General features: G+C 47.6%; 1 protein-coding gene across 1 annotated transcript; it reads left to right on the forward strand.

Moving 5' to 3' along the window:
• Nucleotides 1–1,380: 1,380 nt before the first annotated feature.
• Nucleotides 1,381–18,345, forward strand: DDX55 (DEAD-box helicase 55). The gene is made up of 14 exons (XM_004430061.2): nt 1,381–1,540; nt 4,358–4,408; nt 4,498–4,584; nt 5,449–5,540; nt 5,618–5,680; nt 7,649–7,798; nt 8,657–8,846; nt 11,665–11,747; nt 13,889–14,020; nt 15,166–15,258; nt 15,929–16,043; nt 16,521–16,689; nt 17,012–17,304; nt 17,545–18,345. Exons 1-14 carry the CDS (start codon nt 1,433–1,435, stop codon nt 17,719–17,721), a joined length of 1,803 nt encoding a protein of 600 aa, XP_004430118.1. The 5' UTR covers nt 1,381–1,432; the 3' UTR covers nt 17,722–18,345.
• The last annotated feature ends 48 nt before the right edge of the window (nt 18,346–18,393 follow it).

Raw genomic sequence — 18,393 nt, forward strand, 5'->3', positions numbered from 1 at the left:
AATGAGACCTGTCCATGTTTTCTGAGTAATTATGCCTATGAACTTGAGGACAGTGAACAGGAACCCAGTTTTAGGTTTCCCTGTGTGATTTCTTTGATGGGTCATTGATAGCATCTTCTTTATTTGGGAAAAAAAAGTTTGAGTTATTTTCACCAACCACCTGGTTTATGGATGTGGGAAGTAACTTTAAGAGGGATTAAATGATTTGCCCAAGGCTCCCAAATGAAGAGTGATTGATAGAACCAGAAACTAGATCTCTGCCTTTAGAAACGGTTCCTGGTCCTCCATTACACTAAGGGCCTGCTAGTAATAGAAGAAACTACCATTTATTGAGCACTGTGTAATGTCCTAGCACAACGCTAAGTGCTTTGTGTGGTCTGTCTCCTTTATTCCTCAAAATCACCATTACCTTGGGTGCTGTTATAATCCTTTTGGAAATAAGGAAACAGGCTTGCCTTTGCTTTCAGAGCTGTCTGTGGAAGTCCCATTTTATGAAGCAGTTGTCAAAGGTATTTTCAGCATGTGATGATCATATTTCAGTGAAAATGTTGCCTCAGGCTTTTATCTTTTGCTTCATTTAGTCTGAGATGGCCGGAGTCTGCATGAGTACCAAACGCGTTTATTCATCCCCAAAATATTTGTGCTACCAGTTGTAGCCACTGCGATAAAGAAAATAGAGAAAAATCCCCATCATCCTGGGATTTACCTTTTAGTGGGGGAGAGGAGCCTGACAAACATGCAAATTACAGGGCATATGAATGGTGAGTGCCGAGGAGGAAAACTAAAGCAGGGTGAGCGGTTTTGGTGATGGGGAAGGAAGGCGTCCCCGGGACGACGTTTGTGAAGACCCGACGGGAGTAGGGAGCGCGCCCTGCGCAGAGCTGGAGAGGACGTGCGCCCCGGAGCCCGCGTGTCACGGGTGCTCAGGGGACGCTTGCGGGGTGTGCGCGGCCCCGGGGACGGGAAGGGAGTGTTCTCCAGGACACGGACTAACTTCTCGGAGGTCCACCGACGCTGCCTGTGTGCCAGGCCGCGGGCCCCCCCTCAGCCCTGTCCGTCCACTCCCTCCGGCCCCACTGTCCTGGGGCCAGGCCGCGGTGCTGTGCTGCCACCTGCCTCCGATGGCGGAGCAAGGGGGAGCGCCGGGGCAGAATCCCTCCCGCCGAAACGCCTGCTCGGCGTGGAGAGGCGCCGCGAGCCACGGTGCCTGCGCAGGACGCACGGTACTACTCCGGCCTGGCCCCCGCCGCCCGCTTTCGTGCGCCCGCGGTCGGCTTCCCACCCTGCCGCCCGCCACGAAGGCGTCTTCCCCGCCCTCCGGAACTTAGCGGCTGGAGCAGCGTTCCCGCCCGGTCCTGGCGGCGGCCGGAAGCGGAAGTGCTCGCCCGCAGCGCCCGGAGGCGACCAGGTGGCGGCGGCGGCGGGGCGCGCCATGGAGCACGTGACGGAGGGCTCCTGGGAGTCGCTGCCGGTGCCGCTGCACCCGCGGGTGCTGGGCGCGCTGCGGGGGCTGGGTTTCCCGTACATGACGCCGGTGCAGGTACCCGCGCGGCCGGGGGCAGGGTCCTCCGGGCGCGGGGCGGATGCGGTCGCCCGCTCCAGGGGACGCGGCCGGCAGGTGGTGGCGCCAGGCTCGCCTCCCGGGGCTCTCGCCCCTCCGGCTGGAGCTGCTGGCGCGGCTGCAGGCCGCCCAGACCCGGGGGAGCCGAGCTGCTCGCTGGTCCGGCAGGCGGCGGCGCACACGTGCCGGGGTCTCCACGCCTCCCCACCCCCGGCTGCTGGCGCCTGAGTGCCGGGGGCGTGTCCTGGCCCTGCCGCCCTAGCTGTGCGACCTCGGGCAGGTGGCTTAAGCTCTCTGTGCTTCGTTGCCCTTCCCTGTGAGGTGACGAAAGTACTACCTGCCTCATGGGGTTATGGTGGGAATTCCGTAGACGGCGTTGGGCGCGTTATGGCAGCTCCGTGAGTTTACCTGCTGTCATTATTATGTGGGCTAAGTGAAGCGTCCGGCTTACTCATTTATTCAAGAAATGCTTACTGAGGACAGACTATGTATCAGGCGCTCTTCGAGGCTCTGGGGGTTTTGCAGTGTCGGTCCCTTCTCATGGGCCTCATTTTCTATGAGGAGACAGAGAAAGGAGTAAAGGACTAAGATAATTTCAGCTGCTAAGTATTGTGAAGGAGCTAAAACAGACTGCTGTGACAGACAGTGACAAGGAGGTACAGCATAGGAGGTGGAATGGGGTGTTAGGCCAGGCCTCTCTGAGGAGGTGTCATTGAGCTGATTCCTGAAGGGTGGAGGAGCTGGCTGTGGGGCCATTGGAGGGGATTCCCGCAGGGAGAAATGCTGGTGCAAATGCCCTGGGGCTGGAAATGAGCTTGGAGGAACAGAAAGAAGGCCTTTGTGGCTGGAGCACCACGAGTACCGGAAGAGATGAGGAGAGCAGGGGGATTGTGCAGGGTCTTGTAGGAGCTCGGATTTCTTTTCTTTTTTTTTTTTGTGAGGAAGATCAGCCCTGAGCTAACATCCATGCTAATCCTCCTCTTTTTCGCTGAGGAAGACCGGCTCTGAGCTAACATCTATTGCCAATCTTCCTCCTTTTTTTTCCCCCCAAAGCCCCAGTAGATAGTTGTATGTCGTAGTTGCACATCCTTCTAGTTGCTGTATGTGGGACGCGGCCTCAGCATGGCTGGAGAAGCGGTGTGTTGGTGCGCGCCCGGGATCCGAACCCCAGGCCGCCAGTAGCGGAGCTCGAGCACTTAAGTGCTAAGCCCCGGGGCCGGCCCTCGGATTTGGTTCTGAATGCAGTGAGACGCCTTCTTATATGGGAAGCTGTGCAAGAAGGGAAGGGATGCGACTGCTGTGTAGACAGTGGACTTGAGAGCACTGAGAGAAGCAGCGAGGAGGTCAGTTAGAAAGCCAGTGTCAAGTGCGAGATGGTGGCCTGGAGTAGAGAGGAGGCAGTCGATGCTGAGAAGTCAGGGTGGAGATAGCTTTAGGGTTGCTGAGGGACAGATGAGGGGCTACGAAAGAGAGGAATCTAGAGGGACGCTGAGGTTGTTGCCCCTATTGACCGGGTGGGTGGTGGGACCACTGACCCAGATGAGGACTGCTGGGAGGGGTAAGGCGTGGATTTCAGAGGGCAATTCGGGAGAGTTCTGTTTTGAAATGTTGAGTTGAGATGTCCGTAAGATCCTCAGGAAAGATGTGGAGGCAGCAGGCAGGGCTGGGGATAAAACTTGGGTGTGCCGTGTGCCAGGCCTTGGGAAGGTGTGCAGACGGGACCCAGTCTCTGCTGTCGGAGGTGATCGTCTCTGTCTGTGCTGTCCGCTGCGGTCGTCACTAGACACGTGTGGCTGTTGAACACTGGAAATAGGGGGAGTCCAAACTGAGATGTGCTCTAAGTGTAGAATGCACAACAGATTTTGTGCAAAGACTTAGTATGGAAAAAGAGTGGAAAATATCTCATTAATTTTTAAAATATTGATTACATGTTGATGTGACAATAGTTTGGATATATTGGGTTAAATAAAATGTATCATTAATATATATTTTACCTCTTTTTACATTTCTTTACGTGGCTACTAGAAGTTTTAAAATCGCATATGTGGCTCACGTATTTCTGTTGGACAGAAGTGGTCCAGAGCAGTTTCTCAACCTCTGCACTATTGACATTTTGGACTGGATAATGCTTTGTTGTGGGGGCTGTCCTGTGCTTTGTAGGCTGTTTAACAGCATCCCTGGCCTCTCCCTACTAGATGTCAGTAGTACATACCCCTCCCCGGGTTTTGACAACCAAAAATGTCTCCAGGCATTGCCAGATGTTCCCCGGGGGCACAGAAATCACCCAGGTTGAGAACCGCTTGTGCAGAGGCAGTTAGTAAAGTCCGACATGTGCTGTGATGTGAGCTCAGGCTCTGGGGACCCGGAGTGGAGCCTGAAGGGGTGACCTCAAAGCCACGACCTGAGTCTGCTTCAGGTGTAGCCGCTGGTTGCTGAGACCCAAGGGCCAGGCTTCTCCTAAGACCTGGAGTCCGGCGCAGTGTTTAAAATGAGAAGGTTTACTCAGAGTCACTGTTCTCTGATATGAGAACTGCAGGGGACCTTGAAACTCAGTGTCTTCAAACCCTTCCTGGTCCAGAGAGGAGAAGTAGGGGAGGCAGGACTAGAACTCAGGAGTCCCGAATCCCAGCTCAGACACCCTGAGACAGATACCCTTGCCATGTTACCTTTGAGCCCACTCCTCTGGGGTGCCTTGTGGTGACTCTGCTCTGAGTCCGCGTTGTGGTGGGGTCCAGCAAGGCCACATCTGTGGAGTCCTGGCATCTCTAACCAGCGCTGTGCCATCTTTCTCTTTAGTCTGCAACCATCCCTCTGTTCATGAAAAACAAGGATGTCGCTGCGGAAGCGGTGAGTAACTTGTACATGCGGCCCGTCCTCCTGTGTTCCCTCCAAAATGAACAAGAGGAAAAGCCAACCAAGACTTTCTCCCCCTGCAGGTCACAGGTAGTGGCAAGACTCTCGCTTTTGTCATCCCCATCCTGGAAATTCTTCTGAGAAGGGAAGAGAAGTTAAAAAAGAGTCAGGTGAGGGTAGTGAAGTGGTTTATTTTCACTTAATCATCGTAGAGTTCACAGTTGAGTAACAAGCTTGTCAAAAGCTTGGGGGGAAACGTCTATTCTCGTTATTCACAGATTCTGTATTTGTGAACTTGCCTATTTGTTAAAATTTATTTGTAGCCCCCAAATCAATACCCCCGTGCTTTCATGCTCATTCACGGACTTGTGCAGAGCAGCGAGAAATCTGAGTGGCCCGATGCGCATGTTCCCAGCTGAGTTTGTACAATGCGATGCTGTGCCTTCTTGTTTCAGCCTGTGAACAGGTGTCCTTTTCATGGTCTACTTACTGCCATGTTTTTTGCATTTTTGTTGGTGATTTCACTGTTACAATGGCTCCCAGACGTGGTACTGAAGTGCTGTCTAGTGTTCCTGAGCACAGGGAGGCGGTGATGGGCCTTAACGGAGAAAATACTTGTGTTAGATGAGCTTCGTTCAGGCACGAGTGACAGTGCTGCTGGCTGTGAGTTCAGTGTTAATGAATCAACAATATATATTAAATAAGGTGTCTTTAAACAGAAGCACACATAAAACAAGGTTGTGTATTGATCAGTTGACAAAACCATTGTGACCAGAGGGACCTGACCCTGTATTTCCCCTGGGAGCAGTGGTTCAGTATTTGCTAATTCAGAGTTCCTGGTGACTTGATAGAACAGAACTACTGTGAATCATGAGAACTGACTGTAATTTAAAGTGGTTGATATGCACTGTGACCAGAGGCTGCTTGAAAAGCCCAGGAAGTGCTGTTTCTCTGGGAATTGCCTCTGTGAGGTGGAGGGTGCGGGCATGTGTGTTCAGCTCTGCTCATCGTGTCCTTTCCCCCGACATGGGCAGGTTGGAGCCATAATCATCACACCCACGCGAGAACTGGCTATTCAAATAGACGAGGTCCTGTCGCATTTCACAAAGCCCTTCCCGCAGTTCAGGTAAATTGGATGCAGTCCCTCTTAGTCAACGGCTGTGATTTTGCCTGACTTGCTTAAAGAGCTGTTTCTTGTTTTAGCCAGATTCTCTGGATTGGAGGCAGGAATCCTGGAGAAGATGTTGTGAGGTTTAAGGAACAGGGGTAAGTTTGCTTGCTTCTGCTCACTTCTTTGCTCGCTCTTGGCACTGAACCCAGGAGGAATCAGTGTGTGATCTAGGCCTAACTGGAAGCTCCCCTTTCAGCAACACCCCCCCCCCCCCAAAAGTGTTTTCTCCAGGCCAAACTCCCGTTTTGCTCGCTGGCTCTTCCCATATGGCCCTGATGAACACTTCCCCTCCAGTGAGTCTTACCCTGCAGAGGAGAAGGGAGGACGGGTTGTGGCCCCCCTGCTCTCTCCAGGTGACTCTATGGGGCTCAGGACCCTTGCTCTGGGCTCTCTCTAAGTGGTCTCATCCCTCCCCTGGTGGTCCCTGACCTCACTGAGCCCCAGACCCACAGATAGCCACTTACCTGCCTGGCGTCTCACAGCCATTGCAAACAGGTCTAAATGGGGGCTTGGAATTTTCCTCCCCAAACTTGCACTTCTCTGGAGTTTCCCGTTCATCTGTCCATGCAGGTGTGCTCCTGAAGTCTGGGAGTCTGCCTTGACACCTCACCGTCCCCTCCACTCCCCCCTCACAGTTAACCATCACCACATCCTCTGCATTTCCTCTCCAAAGCATATCTCTAGCCATCGCATTTTCTCCCTCGCCACCTCTCCCACTCGTTTCCTGGACTCCTGCAGTAGCCTTCTCTCTCGCCCCCTTATAATCCACTCTCCACGTGGCCTTTTCAGAGTGCCATCTGATCATGTCACTCACTGCAAACTCTTCAGTGGCTCCTGCTGGCCCTTAGGGTAGATCCTAATGTTTGTACAGGGCCTGTGAGGCCGCCATTCTCCACTGCCACCGCCCGCCAGCCCCACCCCGCTGCTGCGGTGGCCTGGCCTTCTCCTAGGTGCTGCTTGGCTGGGCTCTTCCGTATCTCCAGGAGGCTTGGGAAAGTCGGGGTAGTGGCTGTCTTGCAGCTTTTTATCTTCAGAGCCTTCCGTGGTGCTGAGCACACAGCAGGCGTTTAATAAACACTCGGAATGAATGTTTGAGTACGTGGTGGCCATCAGCCCTTTGGATTTTACTCAGTCCTACCATGAATAAGGTTTGAAATGAGCAGTGATAGGTTTTGTGCCCAATTTGTTAGTGAATCTTAATAAAGAGAAGTCTTTCATTGAATGCTCACTCTGTCCCAGCTGTGACATGAGATGCTTTCCAGCAGGAGTCACAAGCTCGAGTTCCTACAGGGCTCAGAGGAAAACATGAATGTGTGAAGGGGCCGGGTGGGGACTGGGAGGACCTGGCTGGTATGTGCCCAGATACTCATCGCCAGCTGATACTTGTCTTGCAGGACTTTGGGCTCAGTATGGCCAGATTTGAATTTTTTAATATGGAATATGGAATTCTAGGTTTTTGTGTGTGATCTCCAGGTTTTTTTAAACTGTTGGCATGTAATTCACATTTTACAAAAAGCATCTTGAAGGTCAGCCAGTTTGAGGGGTCACGTTTCGCCTTCAGTCTGCCAGGCTGTGGTCTTTGCATAAAATTACCTCATTCTGTTAACACTCATTTTATAGATGAGTTACCCAGGGCCTAAAGTGGTTGAGTAACTTGCTCTAGGTCAGGGGTCGGCAAACCTTTCCTCTTTTTTACAGATGGTAAATATTTTAGTTTTTTGGACCCCTTAGTCTCTGTCACAACTGTTTAGCTCTCTTGTAGTGTGAAAGCTGCCAGAGACAGGACGTGAATGAATAGGCGTGTTGTGTGCCAATGAAATGTTACAGAAACAGATTTGGCCAATGGGCCTGAGTTTGCTGACTCCGCCTGGGTCTTAGCCTGGAGCCCAGATCTGTCTCCCCAACGGCCCACGCTCCCCGCTGCGTACTCTCCTCCCCATCGTGGTCTTCTCTCTCTTCATTGGGATTTAGATGACCCTTGGGGGATACAAAACTTGGTATTTGGAATCATAAATATTACCAAGATCCAGAGAGTACAGTAAACGTTAACTTTGTTTTCAAAGTGGGAATATCATCGTGGCGACTCCAGGCCGCTTGGAGGACATGTTCCGAAGGAAGGCCGAGGGCTTGGATCTGGCCAGCTGTGTGAGGTCCCTTGACGTCCTGGTGTTGGATGAAGCAGACAGACTTCTGGACATGGGGTTTGAGGCAAGGTACTGGATTTTGGACTTCATTGGCTTTGGGTGATACTGGATAAAAAGGAGAGCAAAATAGAATTCTTTTATTGTTCATGACTATTTTGATTAGCCGCATTTGAGTTTCAAATCATTCAGTTGTTTGGCCCTTCAAATTCTACCACACAATTTAAATTCCAGTTCTTTTTTCTTAAGATGCATTTTCCTTCATGGTTTCTTTTAAAGTTTTTGTGTGTGTGTTTTTAAGATAAACAGTTTTATTCTTTATTTTTAAAAATAAAGAATATTTATTTTTATCAGTTTTATCTGTTTATTAACAGATATAATTCAGATATCATATAATTCACCCCTTTTTTTTTTTTTTTTTTAAAGATTTTATTTATTTATTTTTTCCCCCCAAAGCCCCAGTAGATAGTTGTGTGTCATAGCTGCACGTCCTTCTAGTTGCTGTATGTGGGACACGGCCTCAGCATGGCCAGAGAAGCAGCGCGTCGGTGCGAGCCCGGGATCCGAACCCGGGTCGCCAGCAGTGGAGCGCGCTCACTTAACCACCAAGCCACGGGGTCGGCCCAATTCACCCCTTTAAAGTATACAGTTCAATGGTTTTTAGTCTCAAAAAGTTATGTTAATTTCACTCCCTTTTAATTTCCCCATATTATAAAAGTATAATTATATGCTTGTATTGGAGAAACCTTGAAAAATTAGAGTATAAAGAAGAAAGAAAAATCACCCATCATCTCACCTCCCAGTAATATCTACTGTAGATATTGTGGTGGTTTCTCTTCCAGTCTTTTTAAATACCTGTTCAGTATCATAACGCACTGTTTGTTGATTATGCTGATAAATGAGGGGTTAAGGTCGAACCCTCTTTTTTAGTATAAACACCATCCTGGAGTTTTTGCCAAAGCAGAGGAGAACGGGCCTTTTCTCTGCTACCCAGACGCAGGAGGTGGAGAACCTGGTGAGAGCGGGCCTCCGGAACCCCGTCCGCATCTCGGTGAAGGAGAAGGGCGTGGCTGCCAGCAGCACCCAGAAGACCCCCTCCCGCCTGGAGAACTACTACATGGTGAGCACTGGGGCTGCTGCTTACTGGTGTCTGCAGTTCAGTGATGATGCTTCCTGGGCTCTGCGGGACAGCGTGGTGACTGGTTAGCCATACTGAATTGTGTTCTTGAAATTTGCTAAGAGAGTAGATCTTAAGTGTTCTCATCAAAAAATAAAAAAGGTAACTATGTGAGGTGATGGATGTGTTAATTAACTTGATTGTGGTCATCATTTCACAATGTTTATGTATATCAGATCGTTACATTGTACACCTTAAATATAGACATATATGTTTCTAATATATAAATATATTTAAATATATACAATTTTTATTTGCCAATTATGCCTTCCTAATCCTGGAAGAAAAATAAAACAAGTATTCTAAATTAAAGCAATTTACTAAAAAAACTTAATTTTTTGACTTGAACTGCTTTCAGTAAGCTTAGTTTTGTTTTTCCTTTTAAATGATCAACTGTAATAATTGTTTTAGCAATTTATTAGATTTTTGTTTCTACTTACTTGAAAAATGATTCCTTAATTTTTTCTTAACTTCACTGTCTGTATGTTTTATCAATGTGGTATACAGTGTTCCCACTAACATATGTTAACTCCTAGCAGTTAAAACAAATAAACAAGCAAACAGTAATAGTGATGGGTGCTCTAGGGATTAGCTTGCAGTTTTCTAGAAAAGTAAACCTATAAAATGATACCCTGTGGCACATTTTAAAATGCATTTGGGGACAGAGCTAGGACAAATGGAATGGGCGGTCATACTCATCATTCAGCAAGTAAGTGAATAAGCAAGTTAACGTGGGCATAGATGTGTTTTAAGCATAGTCTCCAAGGATGGTGTGTATGCACCGCCTTCTCCCAAGCGATGAGCCGTGTTTGTTTATTACACGTGCATGGGGTGTGCTGGGGTGCAGACCCGGGAAACACCGGGTCATGAGTTAGAGAAGGGCATAGCCAGACGTGCAGCTGACACACAGGAAATCAAGTGATAGACTCGCCCTGCAGGAGAGTTTGTTAGGGGACGATGTCCTGCTGCTTCGCAACCTAGATGTTGGGTATTTTTGATCTGCAGCTGGGAATCGCTGAATGTGCAGCAGTCCGTCCTCGCTGCCTCCCTGTAGTTTCCTCCTCAGGCAGTGGGGGGGGCTTTTGGAAATGTGATTGTTTAGTGATGAGCCCGTCCCTCTTCCATTCCCTCCCATTGCTGGGATGGGCCCACAGGCATCCAGAGAGCATGGCCAGCCAGGGGGCAGCGCCATTTGGGAACCGGGAGAACCCAAAGGCCACTGTCACCGCTTGACAAGGCACATCTGAATCGTCAGCCAGGGTCAGGGCTTTGCTTTTGGCTGACGGGCTTCGCAGCTCATGAACACGGCTACATGTTCACATAGAAGTGGACTGGTTTAAAAACCAGTGTCTCTGTTTCTGTGGACTGTAAAGGTGACAAGACTGCTGTCCTTGTGTCCGTTTGTGGGGGGATTAAAGGTAGAACAGGGAAAACCACCTCTAGTGCAGCTGCCTGGAGGATGCTGCTGAGATCAGACGGGTTCACATGAAGTAGGAGTTATCCTCAGTGTTGACATTTCTGAAGCTGGGCTGGTAAAGGCAAGAGGCTGGCTCTTCCAGGCGGAGGGACGGGTTCTGTAGATGATGTAGTGGTTAAGAGCCTGGGTGCATATCTTGGCTTTGTCCCTTTCTAATTGAACTAGGTGAACTCACCAGGTCATCACCTGTAAAATGGGGCTCTAGCAGTACCCACTTCATAAGGTTGTTGTGAGGATTCATTTATTAATACAGATGAAGGTTTCTAGGCCAGTGCTGCGTACATAGTAAGTACTAATAAATGTTAGCTTTGGATACCCGCTGTGGTTACTGTTGCATTCTGCTATTTTGCATTTATTTAAGTGACTGCGTTTAGAGATGTCTGAGTGTGTGAGAAGAAATTCCAAACTGAGCATTTGGTTTTGGTAAAAATAGAGGGAATGCATTCAGGTGGATTTAAATGTCTCCAATTTAGGGGCCTGAATGGAGCACCCGATTGCATTATTAAGAGAGGTTGGAGTCTATCTCCATGGAGGTCTTTCAAATCATGTACATTCCTTTCTGGAAACCTGTGTTCACCTTAGAGTGGTGATTTCTTAACTCTGCTATGCATCAGAATCTCCAGGAGCTCTTAAATAATACAGATTCTAGGGTCCACTCCTAGACCTACTCATTCCTAATCTGTATGCTGTGCCCAAGAACCTGCATTTAAAAAAAATCTAGGGGCTGGCCTGGTGGCGTAGTGGTTAGGTTTGCATGCTCCGCTTCGATGGCCCAGGGTTTGCAGGTTCAGATCCCGGGCATGGACCTACATACTGCTTATCAAGCCATGCTGTGGCAGGCGTCCCACATATAAAGTAGAGGAAGATGGGCAGGGATGTTAGCCCCGGGCCAGTCTTCCTCAGCAAAGGGAGGAGGATTGGCAACAGATGTTAGCTCAGGGCTAATCTTCCTCACCAAAAAAAAAAAAACAAAAAAAAATCTACCCTAGAGATGGTGTTGTAGCTGGCATGGTACCTGTCTGTATATTGGGTTTTGGGAACTATTGTATTAGATGACTATGTGTCTCTTAGTTACATGATTTTTTGACTTATGTGTGTCAGCAGCACATGCTGATGCTTATTCTGAGCCAGGTAGACTGATCAACATTCTAACTAAAGTCTGAGTAAAGTCATGGAAGAAATTAGATTCTTTAAAATTTAAGGTTGAAACTGAAGATAGCTATGGGGATCATTACTGTCAGTAAATTTGTTTTTATTTTATTAGTTTTCCTTTTTATGTTGTAGGTATGTAAAGCAGATGAGAAATTTAATCAGCTGGTCCATTTTCTTCGCAATCATAAGCAGGAAAAACACCTGGTCTTCTTCAGGTACTCATTCTGGAGTCTGTGGTGGGAGAGACGGGGTTCAGCCACACCCAGATGCATGTAGCCCTCAGGTTTGGAATCCCATTTAGGATGGTTCTCTCAGCTAGGAATGCTGTTAGCTGCAAATAACTGAAAACCCAGCGTGTATGGCTGAAGCAGGAGTTAATGTTTCTCCTATGGAAAGGAGTCCGGAGGCGGGCGGTCCCTCACATTGGTGTGTGTGTCAGCAATGTCGAGGTCCATGTTTCTGCAGTTGTCTCGGCTTTGTCCTGTCTGTCACCCCATAGTCTCAAGATGACGGCTGTCATACACTCGGTCCTGTCTGCACTGAAAGCAGATAGAGGAGGAAAGGCAGAGGGAGGGGAAGGGCAGTGTTAGCTGTATCCGTCTCTTTTAAGCAGCAGAGCAGAAAGCTTTCTCAGAAACCCCTCCTCCCTAGCTGACTTCCGCTTTCATTTTAGGGGCCAAAAGTGGGTCACCCACAGCCCCTCACTTCAAGAGAGGCAGAGAAAATGAGTGTGCAGCTGTCCCAGCATCTGTAGTGAGGGAGGGGGAGGAGGAGGTGGTTGGGAATAGCGTTTGATCAGCCGGCTCAGTGTCTGCCACTGTGGGGTTTTGTCCTGTTGTCTAAACACAGGATAGGAACAGATGTGTGTGTTTTTTGAGCTTTTTCGCCCCTTCTCCAGATATACCTGTGGCGTCGTTTTCCGGCAATACCAAAAGAATTTTTTTTCTTTTCCATCTCTTTCCACCAGTAAAATGCATTAGGTATATTGACCCACAGTTAAGAAATATAACCTGGAACACACACACACAAACACAAAACTGAAACAGAGATTTCACAAAACTGTACTCGATTAGGTGGGAGGCATTCTGAAGTTTTCTATTCTTTTCTAGTCTAATTTTTAAAAATTGCTGTTAAATTGATTTCAGGACCACCAGATTGCTTTCAGGGTCTGTGGGCTGACCCTCAGTGTGTAAAAGTGCTTTATTATGAACTGGTGTGACTCCTGGTGGAAACAGTGCAGACTCGGGGAGCAGTCACTTAGCACAGATATTTAACTAGACAAGAGTGAGCCCAGATTGGAATCCTGCAGCCTGGTATAGTGGGAAGAACACTGGAGAAGGAATCAAATCTTGGTTCTGGTTCTGGCTCTGCCACTCACCTGTATTGCCTCTCCATGAGCTTCAGTTCCCTCATCTGCAAAAGGATGCGATGTCACTCTGGAATCCCTCCACATACGAGGGGGTTCGGGGCGAGCCTTTCATTAGAAGGGTGCTGTGTAGGGAGCTCGCCAACGTAAAGAGAAAGATGAGCCCCCAGCCCCTAGGGGAGAGAGGCTTTGGGGGCCCGGAGAGCTCCGTGGCCATCTCTTCAGGGCACATCCTCATTGGGATGACCCTGCTCCAGCCCCCTTTTGTCCTTGGGTGACTCGACTCCAAGTCCAACTGTCCAGGACAGAGGATCGGATTGGTCTAACTTGGGTTATCTGCCGAGCCCTTGGGAATCACACTAATGGAGGAAGAAGCAGTTCCCCAAAGGAGAAGCAGGAGTGTTTTATTGTTTTTTTATTTTTATTTATTTATTTTTCCCCCCAAAGCCCCAGTAGATAGTTGTATGTCATAGTTGCACATCCTTCTAGTTGCTGTATGTGGGACGCAGCCTCAGCATGGCCGGAGAAGCGGTGCGTTGGTGCGTGCCCGGGATCCGAACCTGGGCCGCCAGTAGTGGAGCACGCGCACTCAACCACTAAGCCATGGGGCCGGCCCAGGAGGGTTTTAAAATCTTATAAAACTATTTACATTTAAGATGTCGTTTTTTTGTTAAGAATGACTACTTCAGTTTAATTCATTTATTAGAGGGCCAGAGAGATTCCCCTTGCTAGAACATCTTTAGACAGTGGCAATACATCCTTGGGGTTAATTCATATTTAAGGGATTTTGTCAAAAGATTGGCCTTTCATGGGCTGAGAGGTTTTCAAATTTGAGCTTAGTTGTGGATGGTGTTCATAACCATTCTCCTTTGCATTCTCCCAAAGAGGAGTGGGTCATCTCCACTGCACCTGGTGCTCGTGGCCTCCCTCCCCACCATTGTGGAAAGACCGAGATGGTCAGTGACTCTAAGCCCTCTGTCCCTCTCGCAGCACCTGCGCCTGTGTGGAATACTACGGCAAGGCCCTGGAGGCCCTGGTGAAGAGCGTGAAGATAATGTGCATCCACGGAAAGATGAAATACAAGCGCAATAAGATCTTCATGGAGTTCCGAAAACTGCAGAGGTGCGTCAGCTCGTTGGAGATGGCAGACCTCCGCCACTGTACACTTTTTCAGGGCCCTGAACTCGCTGTGTTCTCCCTCTGTCTCTAAACCTTTGCATCTGTTGTTTACCCTGCCTGGAGTCCTCTTCCTCCTCTAACCCAGTTATCACGTCTTCTCTGTATAGATGCCCAGAACCCCTGTCCCTCTGTCCTGACCCCCACTGCACTTGGCTATACTGACTTCCTTAGTTATCTATCGACTTCCTGCTAGATTTGAGGCTCCATGAGAACAGGAACCTGTATGTCGTGTTCACTCCTGAATCCCCGGTTTCTAGCCCAGGGCCTGGCCAGTGGGCGTTTGATAACTGTCTGTCGAACGGGTGAATAGAGCAGGTAGGAGCAGTCCATGAAATCTAGCTTGCTGGTTGTCAAGTGGGTGACTAGAGAGCAGGGAACTTGTGTCTCTTAATGGCCTTCACTTGATTTTTTTTGTGTGTGTGAGAGGAAGATTAGCCCTGAGCTAAATCCGATGCCAATCCTCCTCTTTTTGCTGAGGAAGACTGGCCCTGGGCTAACATCTGTGCCCATCTTCCTCTACTTTATATGGGACAGCATGGCTTTGACAAGCTGCATCGGTGTGTGCCAGGGATCCAAACATGTGAACCCTGGGCCGCCGAAGCGGAGCATGCGCACTTAACCGCTACGCCACCAGGCCGGCCCCTTGTGACTTGATTCTTTTTGTGCATAAAAATATTAATTTTGGTTTTCTTAATCACTGAGCATCCTGGCTTGGTTAAAAGCACTTTTTTGGGCAAAATGATACAACTGATTGTTACACCTCAGTCAGGGAGGGAAAATTTCACTTATTTTTTGTAAACAGCTGCCAAGGATTAGACCCACTGCTGTTTCTTTTTTCAAGTGGGAATATGCTAATTTTAAGGATTCTTTCACTGTCTCCTCCACACCTCCTATTTTCATTGGGAATTTGTAAAGTCCTAAAGATTCTTAGGAGGAAGAAAAAATCAAAATGTTATTACTAAATATTTGCTTCTGTGAGAGATTCTGGAACCTATATATTTCTGTTGTCACTGAGATCAGTCAAGACTGTTTGATGGTGATGGAAATGGTGGCCTTCTTACTCAGAATGGTGTTTTCTCATTTTCTAGTGGGATTTTAGTGTGTACTGATGTCATGGCCCGAGGAATAGATATTCCTGAAGTAAACTGGGTTTTGCAGTACGACCCTCCCAGCAGTGCCAGGTACAGCATGATGGAATGTTCCCCTCTCTCTGTCGAGGTATCTAACATAACAAAATACGGATCCTGAGGAAAATAAACGTAATGACATTTGTCAAACGTTATTTTATGTAGCAAAAATAGGTGGATGGGTAAATCATCATTGGGATATCAATAGTGATACTATGTTATGCAGCAAGTAAAGGTATTTTCAAATGCTTTTTGAAGTTCTTGCAGAAATGCACAAAATAGAATGTTTAAAGGGAAACAATATGTAATACCATATATGGAAATTTCAATTATTCTCCCAAAGTAATTATTCCTAATAAGTGTTTCCAAACATAGGAAAATGCCTGTAAATATAAACTCCTGAGCAATAATAATGGTTACTTCTCGGTGGAGGGCTTATAAGGTCACTTTTATTTTCTTTTTTATACTTTTCACTGTTTCCCAAATTTCCTACTAGGACCATGTTCCTACCTGTATCATCAGATAGACATAAATTTAAAAGTTTTATAGTTCACATCAAATGTCTTACTGAATCCTATCTGGCTTGCAGTATATATTTAATTGCCAGCTCTTCTAACACTAGGAAGTGGCAGGGTTGGGACCGAGCTGTGACACTGGCGGCCCCAGGCCTGTGTCCGGCTCAGCCCTCATCACGTGGCGATTGTGTCCCGTCCTGTGCTCACAGTGCCTTCGTGCATCGCTGTGGCCGCACAGCCCGCATCGGCCGTGGTGGCAGTGCGCTCGTGTTCCTCCTTCCCATGGAAGACCCATACGTCAGTTTCCTTGCAGTCAACCAAAAAGTAAGTTGTCTTCTCTTTTCCCATGAAATGCCCAGTGACGGGGGAGTTGGAAAAGTTCTTTTCTAGCCGGTGGTCTGGAGCTTTGAGTAGGGGTTCAAACTCACAGGGCCAGGATGCTGTAAGTGCGGTAACCTGGCTGGCTATAAGGCTGTGGAGAGGCACCAGCCTCATCTAGAGTGGCGGCTACTGCTCGGCCCCGGCCGAGTGACACTACTGGGGAACACAGACCTCGTGTTGCCATACTTTCCAACCGGAAATCAGGATTATGTAAAATCTGATTTTAAAATTTTCTTTAAAAAATTTAAAATACTTTTTGGACCAAGTAAAATACTTGCGTTGGATTGGGCTTCAAGGCCTCTGATTTAAGATGAAAATGAATTGTTTTGCCTTTGGGTTTACTGGTACTGGCTCTGATGGGGGAGCCTTGGGGATGAGGTGATTCCAGCCAGAGAAGGTGAGAATGTGGTCTTTGTGCAGTGCCCCCTGCAGGAGATGAAACTCCAGAAAAACACAGTGGACCTTCTTCCAAAGCTCAAGTCCAGGGCCCTGGCCGACAGAGCTGTGTTTGAAAAGGGCATGAAAGCCTTTGTGTCATATGTCCAGGCTTATGCGAAGCATGAATGCAACCTCATCTTCAGATTAAAGGGTAAGTTGGACTTTCTCTTCACATAATTGTGTCACCATCTTAAACATCTGATGGTCTTACAAGTATGAAATTGCTTTGTCTTATAAAAATGTTATGCATATGTCAGGGTTAATGTTTTCTAAACATTTAAAAGGAGGTCTTCTAGGGTTTGAGTAGACAGAATAAACTGGCCACTGGTGCTGAGTATTCCTTTTTAGTAAAACTGGATTTACTTTAATTCTAATTAAACTGAATCTGTTAGACCATTTGGTTAGAAAAAATCATATTGTTAGGAATCTTCCGAATTTTGGGTGTGCTAATGCTGATGTTTTGGTTTAATTAGATCTCGATTTTGCTAGTCTTGCTCGAGGTTTTGCTCTGCTGAGGATGCCCAAGATGCCAGAACTGCGAGGAAAGCAGTTTCCAGACTTTGTGCCTGTGGATGTTAATACAGACACCATTCCATTTAAAGATAAAATCAGAGAAAAGCAGAGGCAGAAACTACTGGAGCAACAAAGACAGGAGAAAACAGAAAATGAAGGGAGAAGAAAATTCATAAAAAATAAAGCCTGGTCAAAGCAGAAGGCCAAAAAGGAAAAGAAGAAAAAAATGAATGAAAAAAGGAAAAGGGAAGAGGTAAAGTTTGCAGTTTTTTTAATTACTTAAATATTCAACTTAGAATTCTGAGCAAGTTTTATTGGAGTAGTATCTTTTAATAGGAATTGCTCTCAAATCTCTGTTACATTGGTGACTTGGGTGGGGACGTGCTGTGTGTGGAAGCTGGTCTGAGAGCATATAATTTTCCTGATTAAAAACTGCTGGTTTCACGTAGGACACTGAGAAATTCAGTAGCTTGCTGGTCTCTTCTGCTCTTAGGGCTCTGATATTGAAGATGAGGACATGGAGGAACTTCTGAATGACACAAGGCTCTTGAAAAAGTTTAAAAAAGGCAAAATTACTGAAGAAGAATTTGAGAAGGGGTTGTTGACAAGTGGCAAAAGAACAATGAAGACAGCAGATTCGGGGCTCTCAGATTCGGAAGATGACTGCTGATGCCGGTGCCTCAGGGGAAATGGCAGGAGTGCGAGAGCGCAGGGAGCAGGGAGGACGATGAGCTGGCCGCGCTCTGCAGGCAGCTCACGCCTGCTCCTGCTGCGGATCACAACTTCAGCAGACGGCCAAGAAGCACATCTCTGAAAGCTGTCCTTTCAGACTGCGGAGAAATGAGGAGTTTCACCCTCATGAATATTTCACTAAAAACATACCAGCCTTGAAGATGTCTAACAGAAGCAAGTGTAAAATTATTTGAGTGTAAATAATAGATGTCGATATTTATTTTGATGGGTCGCCTGTAGTTCAAGAGCTCATTTTTCTGTGGGTGTTTTATACTTATTTTTAACATAAAGATGCTAAAGTATACTTGATGTTAGGCCTTTTCAAGTTCCTTCGTGTTTTCAGGCGCCTGACCTGGGTGTCCTCACCCCTTGGACTTGAGTTTGAGTGCATCTCTTGGATGCACAGAACACCTGCACAGGGTGGCTGAGGCTGCTGGCGTTTTTCTTTTCTAATTGTCCCCAATACTGTTGTATTGGGGAGTATCTAAAATAAAAGGAAGCAGGTCATTTTCTGGGAAAGGAAATTGTTATGCCCTCTGTTGAATAAACTATATCCTCCTGATCTGACTGCGTCTTCCGTGTTTCACTGTGGCTGCGCAGTGTCCTCACC

Source organism: Ceratotherium simum, chromosome 35 (assembly GCF_057802395.1).
Source record: "Ceratotherium simum simum isolate JZ-2026a chromosome 35, ASM5780239v1, whole genome shotgun sequence".
Classification (NCBI taxonomy): Eukaryota; Metazoa; Chordata; class Mammalia; order Perissodactyla; family Rhinocerotidae; genus Ceratotherium; species Ceratotherium simum.